Consider the following 13,351-nt stretch of genomic DNA (forward strand, 5'->3'; position numbering starts at 1 on the left):
TTAAGGCAGAGACTGAGAAGAACAGCTTACTGGACTTTGCTGAAAATAGGAAAGCCAACTTGTCAGAGATGAAAACAACTATAAAAATAGCACAGGAGTCTCTTGAGTCCTCTACGGTTTTATGCCCAAATTGTGGACATAACGCCTCCCTAATTAGATGCAGACATAAAGCATTAAAATGTGACTCTTGGAATCAATTCTTAGGGACCTAATGTGAATGCTCCTGCGTCGACCAAAACTGGCCAAACATGCACGTGGAGGTCTACATGCCATGCGGATTATTTGTCAGCAGACTTTCAGGCTGAACAGCTTTGTCTCTGATTCTGTCTGGTTTGCAACATCAGATCCCCGCCAAGGATATTGGCTCACAATGCCACAATCTACATGTAGGACTTTTGGTACAACTCAGCCTTGTCAACCAAAGACATTTTTTGATGGCACTGATGTCGTGTGTGTGTAGGGAGAGGTGTGTGCCGCTTTGCAAGGTGGTGGTAGGGAAATCCCGTGTCGCTAAAGATGAGGGAGATTGTGCTGGATTTCCACACCATCATTCCACCATTTTCAGCAGTCCACATCAGTGAAAGTGATGTCAACATTCTCAAGTCTTATAGCTTGGTCGCCGCCTGGATAACAAGTGGGGGGTGACATGGTCAAATCAACGCTGGCGTTATCTATAAGGGCTGACTCAACTTCTTTTGGAGGTTTGGTCCTTTTAAATGTGTGTAATAAGTTGATCCAAAAGGGTGATCCAATTTTTCCGAAAGTCACCATCCTTGATGGTTCGGTATGCTGGAGTACAGGCATCAAAGCTATTAATGCTAACAGACTGAAACCGATCAATAGGGTCAGGTATGTGGTTGGCTTCAAGCTCGGCCACAAATGTATTTAATCTCACTGTGTCAGTGAGCTGTCGATGAAGTAATTTCTGCCAAATGCTGTCACTTTTTCCTTCACATATCTACCTCCACCAGGACTGTTCATGTCCTGTAACTTGTTTATGCTGCACAATCGACAGCACTATTGTGGTGCTTCGGTATTTTAATGTGACGCCATACATTTTTGCATTACTGTTTCTTATTTCTATGACAATATATATTTCCACTGGGGGTTCGGGGTGACACTTTTTCAGAAGAAAAGGAAATTAAAAAAAACAAAAACAAAACAAGAATAATGTGGTTATTGTGCATGTGTCTAAAACATTCAAAAAGTGGTGATGTGGATGTTTTGTAAATTAACTTAAAGGCCATTTTATCACTTTACTGCTATGTATTTGCCAATGGAAGATGTGAACAAATCAATCAAATAAAACGTTTAATTATTAACGATCTTATTAAAGCAATAATAAGAGGCACCCCCAAGGAATCGTACTTTGCTAATAAGTAATAAGATTTTATCCTGTTTTGTACATGAAATATGTCAGTTCCAACCACCACCAAAACACTCACCGATGGAAAAACAAAGGAGTGGACTCAATATTTTCTTTCATTGTATTGAATTTGAAGAGTCATTTTCATATAACAGTAGTGCTTGAGATACGAGTGACCACACTTGATACTAGCTGTCGATTTTCGCTTTGACTTGCAAGCCCTAACTTGAGATACGAGTGCTGTATGGTGGCATGTGGCTCCACTCACTTCACAACGGGCAGCAGTTCGGCTGATGTAATTATAAAACTATTCTTTAAAAAAAAAAAAAAAAAAAAAAAAAGGCTTCCAGCTTTTAACCGTAAAACAAAGACACATTGTGTATTTGAAATCACCACATAGCCCCCATCATGCATACGATGGAAAACACCACAGCCACACAGGCTAACAATTAGCATAACACACACAAAAATAAAGCAATTTTAAAGTGTAATGGTAAATTGACGGCACACGTTTATTGTATGTATCAATGTTCTAATTAATTAATTTTGTACAGTATCAGGAGAAATGTGTCTCCGTTTTATCTGTAAAATAATTGGATTACAGCAGCGCTTTTTACTACCGATACCCTGCCTGAAAATATGATCGTTGTCTACGCTTAACTACTGTGTTTGCACCTTGTTCCGTTAAAAATCACAAAATTAAATGCAAATAATAAGAAATAATCCACATTGAACATTACTAAGTCACGTGTTTTAAATACATATTCCCCGCGGTGATAAATCAAGCGTTCACCGTTACGTCATCACCCCTGGACAAGAAGCAGTTTGTAAACATTGACTGTCACGTCATTGACGTGCGCAGCGTATGATTGAATATTCTCGCGAACGCAACCAGCGGGCAAATCACGGATGTGGGCCGTGAAATATAGTTTTGTTGTTGTTTTTTGTTTTTTTAAATGCGTGTATTCATTTAGTTACATTTAAAAGTCGTCTTCTTAAATCTGAGATTTACTTCACTTTGCGTTCTGAACCCTGGTATGTAGCTGGGGTTGACAGCGACGAAAAATAAAAAGCAAGCATTTTCTTCACGTCTCCATTGTTGGAATCATGACGACCTTAACAAGGCAAGATCTCAATTTTGGACAAGGTATGGTGCGGAACAGTTCAACCGTCTTACACACACGAAAAAGGCATTGTGGTGAAACAGTAACCTAGACAACTTTCTCTCAACTCGGATCGAACAGAACAGAACAGAATAGAATAGAATAGAATAGAAGAAGAATCACCTTTTATTTTTCACCAGCACAACAACAACAACAAAAATCAGCGTTATCGTTGTGTTTGTTGTGGTGTGGAGTTGCTTCTTTACACACGATCAGAAGAATGAACTCGGTTGTTTTCCGCCAGTGGTTGCTGACATTTTGTGCGAGTTCCTGGAAGTTGCCATTCATCTCATCCTGTACGTCCGTGAAGTTTATCCCTCGGGAATATTTCAGAAGAGAAAGAAGTACAACGTACCTGTGCAGGTACAGATGAACATTTGAGATGTTGCCGTTGCTCTCCCCTCAGCTCAAACCTTTTGTGAATTTTGCAGATGTCTTGTCACCCTGAGCTCAACCAGTACATCCAAGATACACTTCATTGTATAAAGCCGCTTATTGAAAAGGTAAGACTCGTGTGATTCTGGTGCTCTACATATATGTTGCTCTCCCCCCGCGCACTCCCAAGCGCCTCGATTTTCTTGGCAGAATGATGCCGAGAAGGTGGTTGTCGTCATCATGGACAAGGAGCATCATCCAGTTGAGAGATTTGTGTTTGAGATATCTCAACCGCCACTGCTCTCGATCAGGTTTGCACCCCCTCTTTCACAACCAGTATATTAAGCAACATATATATTTTGTTTAATGTATTATTATTTGTTTTAGCTCAGACACTTTACTGTCTCATGTGGAGCAGCTGCTGAGGGCATTCATTCTTAAGATCAGTGTGTGTGACGCTATTTTGAACAATAATCCACAAGGTACAATCGGATTTTAACAGATACAATGACAACAATATTTGTTAGACAATCTTGAGTTTCCTTTCAGAATTGGTATTAACTTGTGTGTTTTGCTGTCTCAGACTGTTCATTCACAGTATTAGTTCATACGAGAAATTCTGCCACACGCAACATGGAGAAGGTTCAAGTCATCAAGGTATGAACAGGATGCACATTGCTTTTAGGGTGGGAAACAATGATAAAGTCCCGTGGATATGCGCCTTGTGATAATTTGGGGGCTTGGTCTTTTTATAGGATTTCCCATGGATAGTTGCTGATGAGCAGGAGGTCTACATGCAGGAGCCCAGACTCATCCCACTGAAGACCTTGACGTCCGACATAGTGAAGGTGAAGGAGCGTACGAAGTTCTGTTACGCTCATTTGAAATCTGAGCCATTGCACTTCTGGGCTGTCGTGGCACATCCTTGTCATAATGATCAGTTTTACATGATTGAGACGAATAGTTTTCCCTCAAGTGTGCAATTGTGAATTCAAATGCTTTCATTTCTGCTGTGTTCAACGGACAAATGTTTGGAGTGTTCTAGCATTTGCACTTGACCAATACTATGTTGTGCTTTGTGTCTGTTTGGAACAGATGCAGCTGTATGTGGAGGAACGAGCCCAGAAGATGTAGCAGGAATGAGCGACACACAAGGCCAAGTTGATGGTACAGGCGTGAAGAATGAAACGTTCCACGAGCAAGTACTGTATATCATATCTTTAAGTCACCAGTAAGCTTGGACATGGACTAGATTACATTTGCAACACCAATATTTCTCATGTTTTTGTCACATGATAGTCTTTTTTTAAATCGTTGAAACTTCAAATTCACCAATTGTTTATTTAAATTTCCAATGCCACAGTGGCACAATATTCATACTCAATGGATGAACCCTCGGAGTCTTGACAGTTGCGAAATCAGGAGCAAAATGTTTCTTTGTCAATAAATCAGTGGAAATGTCAGATGTATTCATTCATGATTGAATTGCTTTGTGATTGTCCCTTTTCTGTGGCAAACTGAAAATGACAATTGCGATAGATTATCCAAAAAGGCCTTTTCAACTATTGCGGGTTCCATCAGCATTTATGCACGTAGTATCCTGTCACGTATCCTATGATGTAGACGGACACCAGTGCGGCCAGAGCCGCGGCAGCCTTGACTGCGATGCCAGTGTTGCCGGTGCACATTCTGTTGTAGAGCCTGAATGTAACACAACAAAGAACATTATCTTAACGCTGACTCTCTGCATCCATAACACGTATAGCGTAATCATAGGAGTATGATTTCAAACTGCACACGCAAACCGCTAACTCCTCGTCGCTCATGCTTGCACACACGCACAACACTGAAAAAAGCTCTGGGGCGCTCAGAAAGTGGAAACCAAAAAGTACGAGGAAGTGGTTTAAAACAATTCAACTCTTCCGTAGCTCAGTAGTAGCTCATCAGTCCGCGGATCGCGCGACAAACTTTTATGGAGCATCTTCCGCGAGTCCTATCAACCCATTGGGAATTGGGACAAAAACAGGGAATAGAAACCTACCGAAATTAAACCACCGTCCCGTGGTGCCTTGACTTACGAGTCTAATTCGTTCCGTGACCATGCTCGTAACTCAAAACAGTCAGATCTCATTCAAATGAATTGAAATGCCATTAATCCATTCCACTTATGCTCATTCTTGTATGCGTGCCTTGGCCACAGGGGGGCAGTATACTACAGTCATACAGACACAAACGGAAGAGTTTCACAACTAAATGCCTCAGTAAGCTGCAGTAATATTTGTCGTTTTTTGGCATTAAGCTAGCGGATATTCAAAGTGATGTGGTTGTTTTAAAGTTTAATTCTCTTTGTTTTCCGTTGAGTTTGACAGTAAAGTTCGACTGTGAGTGACAATCGCGAATATTTCACCATGTGCCAAAATGCTGCCACCATCTAGTGCTCGTATCTCCATTTATTTTGCTCACACTTCATAGCAAAAAAATCGAGCAACGACTGGTAATTCGAAAAAGTCGTAAGTCAAGGTACCATTGCAACCGGAGTGGTTAAAATGGGCTCAAAAGAGCTTTATTTTGCTTGTCATCCCCTTGCCTACTGGCATCGTCTCCAACTACAAAACCCGATTCCAGTGAAGTTGGGATGGTGTGTAGCACAAACAAAAACAAGAATACAATGATTTCCAAATCCTTTTCAGTCATTTAATGTTAAAACTGATAAACTTGAGGTTTTTTTGTAAATAATCACTCATTTTGAATTGGATGCCTTCAGCACATTTATAAAAAAAAAAAAAAAAAAAAAAAAAAAAAAAAGCTGGGACGGGCAACTTTACCTTCACCTTTCCATTTAACAAGAATAAGGGTTTGGGAACTGAGAACACTAGTTTTTGAAGTTTCGTAGGTCGATTTCTTTCCCATTTTTGCTTGATCATGTAAAACTCCAGTTGCTAAACAGTTCTGGGTCTTTTATTTGTATTTTGTGCTTCATAATGCGCCTCGCATATTTTCAATGGGAGACAGGCCTGGACTGCTGGCAGGCCAGTGTAGTACTGGCACACTTTTACTACCAAGCCACGCTGTTGGAACACATCCAGAATGTGGCTTCGCATTGTCTTGGGCGTCCCTGAAAAAGATGTTGCTTGGATGGCAGCATACACTATGTTGTACACATTCCTCAACTTTCCCAGTCTTTTGTTGCCCCCGTCCCAGCTTTTTTGGAACCTGTCACAGACATCAAATTCAAAATGAAAGAATAATAAATAAACTTAAAAAAAAACAATAATGTTCCTCAGTTTGAACATTAACTATCTTGTCTTTCTAGTGAATATTGATTGAAAATGATTTGCAAATCATTATATTCTGTTTTTATTGACATGTTGCACAACTTTCAAACGTCTTTGGAATTGGACTATGCATTATGACGCTGAAATACTCAGGACAAAAGTAATTGTACACCCCTGCTAAGGATGTGGATCCCCTTCACGTTAACGTCCTGTCACTCTTTCTCTCTTGCCATTGGCCTTTCCGAAAAAGGCAAAACAACACATGCAGTGAGGTACCGGTAATTATTTGACTGACGTTGGCTCTGAAGGGATCCACCGAGTTGAGCAGACAACTTTGAGCCATAATCGTCGGGAAGGTTTTGCCGTGTGGAAACATCACGGTACCACTGAATCAGAATGTACTCACTTCGTCACAGTGGATTGTGAGGCCTCCACATTCATGTTGATGTTGTCCTCATTCCAGCGATCGTATTGCACACTGCCGGCACCGTTGGTATCCATTTAGGAAGTCCTCGCTCTCCTCTGAAATCAGTCTTTTATGTCTACGCACAAGAAGTTGTGTGAGCGATAGAAAACATCGACATTTAAGAACATAACAAGCAATTAACCTGCGTGTGTGTATGATGCCTCAGGGATTTTAAAAGTCGAGTTATCTTTAAAAGCCTTTTCTGTGAGAGCGTGAAGAATGGCCACAGGACCCGGTCCATAGTTCATGTGTTCTCTGGGTTCACCCAGCAATAAATATATTTGTTATCCTCTTGTGCTGGCATGTTGGAAGTTTATATCACTCGTTCAAAAGGGCAATCAAGATCTTGATGGACACAACTTTATTTGTTGGTGACTACTTCAAACACTTTGACGGTGCAAAAAGTGGACTTTAAGGGTGAGCAGTGCGATTAAGATTAAGACTGTCCTTGTCTGCTCTTTTCTAACCACAAGTCTGTTAAATTAATAGATGACATGATGTGGCCTTGGAGCGTGACAAAAATATACAGCGGCCCCCTTGTATGTGTGGAAGACTTTTGCAATCTTTCCATGGGAACTGGGAAACTGAGTTTTGGACACACTTTCATTCAAATTCATGATGATAATAAATACAATTATTATTATTTTTACAAACACAATCATGAATGTTTTTTTTTAAGTGGACACAGATGGGGGTGGGGGGGAACATTTGAAATATATTAAATGTTTTTACATATATTTAATTTTATGGGTAAAAACCTGAATACTGATTTCAAATTTAACAGAATGAAATCCAAACATTTTAGCAACAAACAGGACTTACTGCGTTAGCAAAGGTCTTTAGATTCCTTATTCATTCCCATAGAAATTTGGCAAGTGCTGCGGCCTTAGTCCAGGTCTGGAATAAAGTTTTTTCCAGAGGTATATGTCACATTTTTGTTTCACGCTTCACTCATATAAAGCCCTGTGACGTCACTGTCCGTTCCTGCTGTTATCAGCTGTTCGCAGACCTTTGGAACAGCTTCAGATTGGGCAAAGCTCAACGACGAACTACCAGAAAGAAAGAACAATACGGCTTATTGTAAAACCACGCGGAATAACCGCAAAGTATACGTATGACTATTTAAATGTTTTGCCCTGCTGTTGCCGTTGAATGAGTTCTCTTCAAGTGCCATGCTTTCCTTCATCACATCGCTGCTTCCGACATCCTACTTGACAGGGTGGTGGGCTCTGAACATCAATGTGCTGTGCCGTCTGCTTCAAGGTGAGACTCAAAACACATTTTGAGTTCCCGTGTGTCTGATGCAACGAAGCGGTGCGTAACGTGCAGGGCTGGTTGGTGCGTGTGGGATCTCTGTGCTCGGCTCCCTTCTGAGAGTGCGTTCGTATGTGGAGGAGGCAAGGTAAGGATATTTGACATTGCACTTGTAATTCAAAGTCATAATGGCTCTTTTCCACCTTCTGCAAACCACAGTTGGAGTGACAAAGATGCATCTCGTCAGAGGAGGGTTCGTCCTGGACTGGCGGGGATGCTCCGCTTTGTCTTTGTGGCCGGGATGCTGGCTGCTGTAAGTTCTCGTGTGGCCTCCCTGGTGGTGCTGGAATATTGTCTTCGAGCTGTCTCTGGATGGGTTACACAGGGACCGGTAAGAAACCAATGGCCTCATAAATTGGAAATCGACCTGTGCCGGCCCCCTTGTCTCCATTTGTAAAACGTTAACGACACCTATGATTTTGCATTTCTGTAGCAGAAGATGAGAACACCTCCTCTGAAGAACATCTTTTTTTCGCCACCGGCTGTCCTTCGAAACAAAATAAAAACAGAATCACACAGCGGGGAGGAGGCAGGGACTTAGGCATAGCTCACACCACATCAAAGCGACGACTCTATTCTTCTAATGCAGACTTCCATCTTTCTGGGGCGACAGAAGCTGCGCACTGCAGCTTTAAAGGTCCCATATTTCAGTAAACCAATTTGTTTCTAGTATTTAGGATGTTATATTGGCTCTATGGTGCCTCAGTAAACGTGAAATATGAATTAAAATCATCCACGCATTGTGAGTTACAGACGTTTTTCTGCCGACAGGCCTGAAATCAGGTCGTGAGAATTTCTCGAGCTTATCTATGTCACTTGCGAAGATCTCCGCCTACCTCTCCGCTCCGAGCCAGAGCTGTAAACATAACAAACGCAAGGAGTGAGCGTTGGGTCTTCTCCAACCAATCAGAGGAAAGGAGGCGGTCGTAGCCAAATATGGATAAAACGGATACAAAAGTGGGTCAAACAGAAGTAGCTGTCAGAGAGGGGCCTTTTCTGGATGCTCATATGACAAAACCAAAGTGATTTTTGAAATGAAATACTAAATCCATGTTAGAGAGTCCCTCTCTGGAGGTCTAAATAGCCAAAATATGGGATCCCTGGTCTTCTCACGTCTATGCAATTGTGTGATTCAGGAGTCTCCGAAAGCGCTCCGGCGCCGCTTGGTTCAAAGCCAGTTCTCCCTGGGATGTGCCCTCAGCTGCACGCTGCACTTCCTCCATGAAGGGGCGCCGCGTTGCTGCCTGTGTTTGCTCCTGGCCGCAGCACTCAGCTGCTGGCTGGCCAGGCGGGCCGCGGCCTTGCAGCGGCACGTCGCCGCTCTGTACGGACTGCACAGCTCGCAGCGCTACTGCGGAATTTGCATCAGCCTGCTGGCGTTTGGCCGCGGCCCTCTGCTGCCGTCCGCGTTGTGTAAGGCACTCGTCGTCGCCTTCGCCGTGGCTGTGATGGCGGCGGTAGCGATCATCAATCAGCACTTCCTGTCTGCGATGGAAGCGCTTAGGTTTTGGACACCGCTGACGATCTGCTACGCTCTGCTGGTGGTGTACATGCAGGGTGAGACTGTAATGGTTTAACAATCGCCTATATTCATAGTTTCAACCATTAATATACCACAAAATAAGATCAGAATATGCTTTAAGTTATTTTAAACTTGACTTACATTACCCTTAAAAATATATGGCCTACAGGACTGGGAAAAAAATAAATACATCACATAAGTGTCCGTATAAACGAGCAAAAAACATGCAGCGAAGACTGAAAAACAAAAGCGCTTGAGATGTCTCAGTCAACACATATACAGTACCTTAATTGCTCCATTTCTTTTATAGTCAGTGGAGATATGTTTTTGGACTGTGTGGTGTCTCTCACATTTAAAATGTTGTTTTGCTTGTGCCGCTTCCGGATCTTTAATATCCCAAGTATACACTGGGGGGGGAAAACCTCCTAATTTTGAACATTTACATCGGCTGTTAAATAATTTTCCTCTCTTCTAAAATATAATAATAATACATGTCAGTACACCATATTTTAATCATGTGCAACTGAGGTACATGTTCACATTTAAGTAAATTCCAAGTCATTTTTTGCAGCATAGAAATGGTAATGCAAATAGTAATCATCATAAACTCATGAATAGTCTCAGACGCATTACTTAATTGATGGCTTTTACTGTTCGTGATTGTACTTGGATTAGTGTAGAACTGCATTGCATGAGATTGAGAACTCTTTCCAAAATGTCCTTCACAAAGAGAAACCCAAACACTGCAGACACTGCAAAGCAAAAACATGACACTGGCTAACAAACAAGATGCAAAAACATATTAATATTAAAATATATATATATATATATGCCAAGAGCGACATAGCTGTTGTGAATATCCGTTTTTTTTTTGTATATACTGATGGCTGGGGGGAAGACATTCGCATGGACCTTTATAGATGATGTGTAGCAAAGGGTTATTTATTCTTATTATGCCCCATCAATAATTTCTCTTCCTTAAGCAGACGAGCAGCCAACAAGCCAGGCACTCCTGAACCCTGCGGCGACGCGTCTCGGTGCGTTGTCGCTCCTGCTGCTGACTGTTGGACGCTGGGCTGATGTGCTCCACGTTTTCTTGTGTTTCCTGGGTGAGGTCAGCTGCCTGATCCCCACGATGGATCTGCTGGATGTGACCTCCTCTTAGGTCGGTGATCCTCACCTCAAAAGCTCCCCAAAAGGGTATGAACACACTGGGAAATAATGATCTTCATATTGAAGATGTGCAAATGTGTTTCTAGCGAAGGACATAATGGATTTTTTTTTTTTTAAATAATGTGTTGGCACAATGGACTGCGCTACTTGGATGCAATCAGCAGAGGTGCTGTGTATTTGATCTCAAATAATTTGTGGTCCTAAGAAGATCGGGACTTCTTTTGGAAGTTGAGGTACATCCATGCATACCTCCCTCATGTCCAGAACACAGCCATCAAAACAGGAGTTCAGAACATGTTGATTCTCCCATCCTGTTCACAATATTCTTGAGCAAAACCAAGTGACTGAGGGAATTTTTGTAAAATGCCGTGTTAGTATTATCTCTTGATTGTAGTCTTAGTAATTCAAATGTGTAAATGGTTGATCAGAAACTTTTATTATTCAATTGTATACTGTACATCTTATTTTATGTGGACAGGTTGAAGAGTATTAATAAAGGTATGTTTATTAAAAAAAAAAAAAAAAAAGCACTAAAGACAACCAAGAGACGAAGAGATGAGCATCAGATGTAATGATTTCCATTTGTCGTTAATCGCGTTAACCCGACTGAAGGCCCGTCAGGTAAAGCTTCTGTAGAGTGAAGGTTTGCATGTGTCAAGCAGACCAGGAGAAGCTCATCCATGCTTTTATCTCAAGTAGACTTGACTGTTGTAATGGCCTTCTGACTGGACTCCCTAAAAAGAGCATAAAACAGCTGCAGCTCATTCAGAATGCTGCGGCTCGGGTTCTGACCAGAACAAAGAGGAAGTCTTTACACTTGGCTTTAAATGTTTATAAGCTGTTTTCTCTTTGTTTTTAAATGCTTTTAATCATGTAAAGCACATTGAGTGACCTTGTGTATTAAATGCGCTATATAAATACATTTGCTTTGGTTTGTTCTGTACTGGATTCGTCATGAACTATTGTGTTTCAACCTGTTAAATTGGAACCTCAGGAGTCACAATGTGACGTGGCTAAACGTCAACAATGCAAAATAACACCTGCTGAGTCCGGCCAATATTACACTCGACACCCGGTTTAGGCGTGTGGCGAAAGTGATGTTTAATTACACCAAGCTCAACATTGAAACATTGAAATGGCAGCCGCTTTGGGAACAGCACCTGTAACTAATGACGTGAACACACTTCCTTGTACCTCGGGACAACACGATAACCAGCTTGGGAGGAGAGAAAACAAGTGTGCAGTGGGGAGCACTGCCACTCGGTCGGTAAAAACATGTTTGTTTTTTTTAAACCATTTTTTTAATGTCCTATCGCAACTGACTACTGCTCGAGGAGAAAGGGGGCAAGATGGCTGACGACACCCTTTGTATTAAGATCACACAAAATGGCGTTTGACAACGAGTACACCGCGTTGCTTCACCGCGACTTAATGATGTCGAACTCTTAAAATATTACATCCTTTCTTTTTTCTTTTTATATAGTGAAATAAACACAAGGGGTAGGTTTCTCGGTTTCTCATCACGCAGCAGTGACCATTTATATTCACGGTCCATTGTCGTGACGCCTCACGAAGCATCCACATGACTTGAAATCCACGTTTCGGCGCCGAGATTGTGTCTTAACTTTTGTCGTTCGCATTACGTTATTCCATGGGGGAGGCTTTTGTTTGTTTGTTTGTTTTTTTGTACATCAGCCCCGTCACTCCGTGCGGAATCGACAGTGACGGCCTCGCGCTCCCGTTCCCGTCATATAATCCAAGTCAGAGAATCACTTTGTTTTGCAAATTGTACTCCCACGGGTTTATTGTCTTTTGTTTTTTCTTTCTTTTTTTCAACTGGATACAGTTCCACCACAGGACGGATTCGACAGAGCCATGGAGGACATTCCACGCGTGGCCGCGCACAGTCAGTGAGAAATGTGGAGAAAATGTCCGACGTCTACTTGTTTTGTACGTCGTGTCCCTCTGGAGGCTCGCGGCTCGTTTGTGCCCTTCTCTGATTGGCTGACTGTGCGCACGCGCAGACTGCATTCACTGTCTGCCTCGTTCCATCTTGTGCTGTCCTGCCTTGATACTGAAGCTTAAAATAGTAACACGGCAGTTGGACGAACACAGGTGTTTACTTTTTTTTTTTTTTGTGTGTCGTTTTAAATAGTCCTATTCCTCTATTTGATTTTAATACAAACGTTTTGACACACGAATATTGACATGTATGCAATGCGGACAATACAGGTCAGCTTTAATTAAGCAACAGCGACACGGTTTAAGAAAAAAAAAACAAGTTACACCGTTCATAAATAGGCTATGAGCGACTAACAAAGATTGAGAAATCATAAATAAATCATATTGACTTCCCATTAACGTTTATCAGGATTTAGCTTGCAACCTTTGCACTATGCACACGGGTTTTGATTGCTTGTTACTTATTAGCTATAAACGGAGCTGAGGCCGGGTTAAAGTGAAACTCGAGTTATGAAGAGCAAGACAAAAGACAGAGACAGATCCCAATCACGAAAGTGCCGATGACGACGTGACCCTGCCGGTCCATTCCTTTCACTTGACATAAGCGAAGATCTGAGCTGAGGATCAAAAGTGAAGCTTGTTATCTTTTCCTTCTGATACGGCTATTGTGTTGGACCTGATCGGTAATGATCATCTCAGAATGACCGGTGGTGGTGCAGCGATCCACATTTGCAA

The 13,351-nt window shown here is 41.9% G+C and overlaps 3 protein-coding genes across 3 annotated transcripts; 2 read left to right on the forward strand and 1 right to left on the reverse strand.

The window, feature by feature from the left end:
• The first annotated feature begins 2,205 nt into the window (after window positions 1-2,205).
• On the forward strand, window positions 2,206-6,139 carry mad2l2 (mitotic arrest deficient 2 like 2). Its single transcript, XM_061696556.1, has 8 exons — window positions 2,206-2,513; window positions 2,774-2,892; window positions 2,961-3,032; window positions 3,115-3,215; window positions 3,292-3,386; window positions 3,488-3,561; window positions 3,660-3,752; window positions 4,000-6,139. The coding sequence occupies exons 1-8, from the start codon at window positions 2,474-2,476 to the stop codon at window positions 4,036-4,038; spliced, it is 633 nt and encodes a 210-aa protein (XP_061552540.1). The 5' UTR covers window positions 2,206-2,473; the 3' UTR covers window positions 4,039-6,139.
• smim1 (small integral membrane protein 1) lies at window positions 4,482-7,651 on the reverse strand. The gene is made up of 3 exons (XM_061696570.1): window positions 7,468-7,651; window positions 6,586-6,721; window positions 4,482-4,605 (listed from the first exon to the last, which is right to left on the reverse strand). The coding sequence occupies exons 2-3, from the start codon at window positions 6,678-6,680 to the stop codon at window positions 4,482-4,484; spliced, it is 219 nt and encodes a 72-aa protein (XP_061552554.1). The 5' UTR covers window positions 6,681-6,721; window positions 7,468-7,651.
• Window positions 7,652-7,768: 117 nt separating this feature from the next.
• Window positions 7,769-11,622, forward strand: tmem82 (transmembrane protein 82). The gene is given in 5 exon segments (XM_061696583.1): window positions 7,769-7,908; window positions 7,975-8,047; window positions 8,119-8,290; window positions 9,096-9,516; window positions 10,468-11,622. Coding segments are annotated over 5 exon segments (993 nt in total). The 5' UTR covers window positions 7,769-7,817; the 3' UTR covers window positions 10,704-11,622.
• The last annotated feature ends 1,729 nt before the right edge of the window (window positions 11,623-13,351 follow it).

Source organism: Phycodurus eques, chromosome 1, assembly GCF_024500275.1.
Source record: "Phycodurus eques isolate BA_2022a chromosome 1, UOR_Pequ_1.1, whole genome shotgun sequence".
Lineage (NCBI taxonomy): Eukaryota > Metazoa > Chordata > Actinopteri > Syngnathiformes > Syngnathidae > Phycodurus > Phycodurus eques.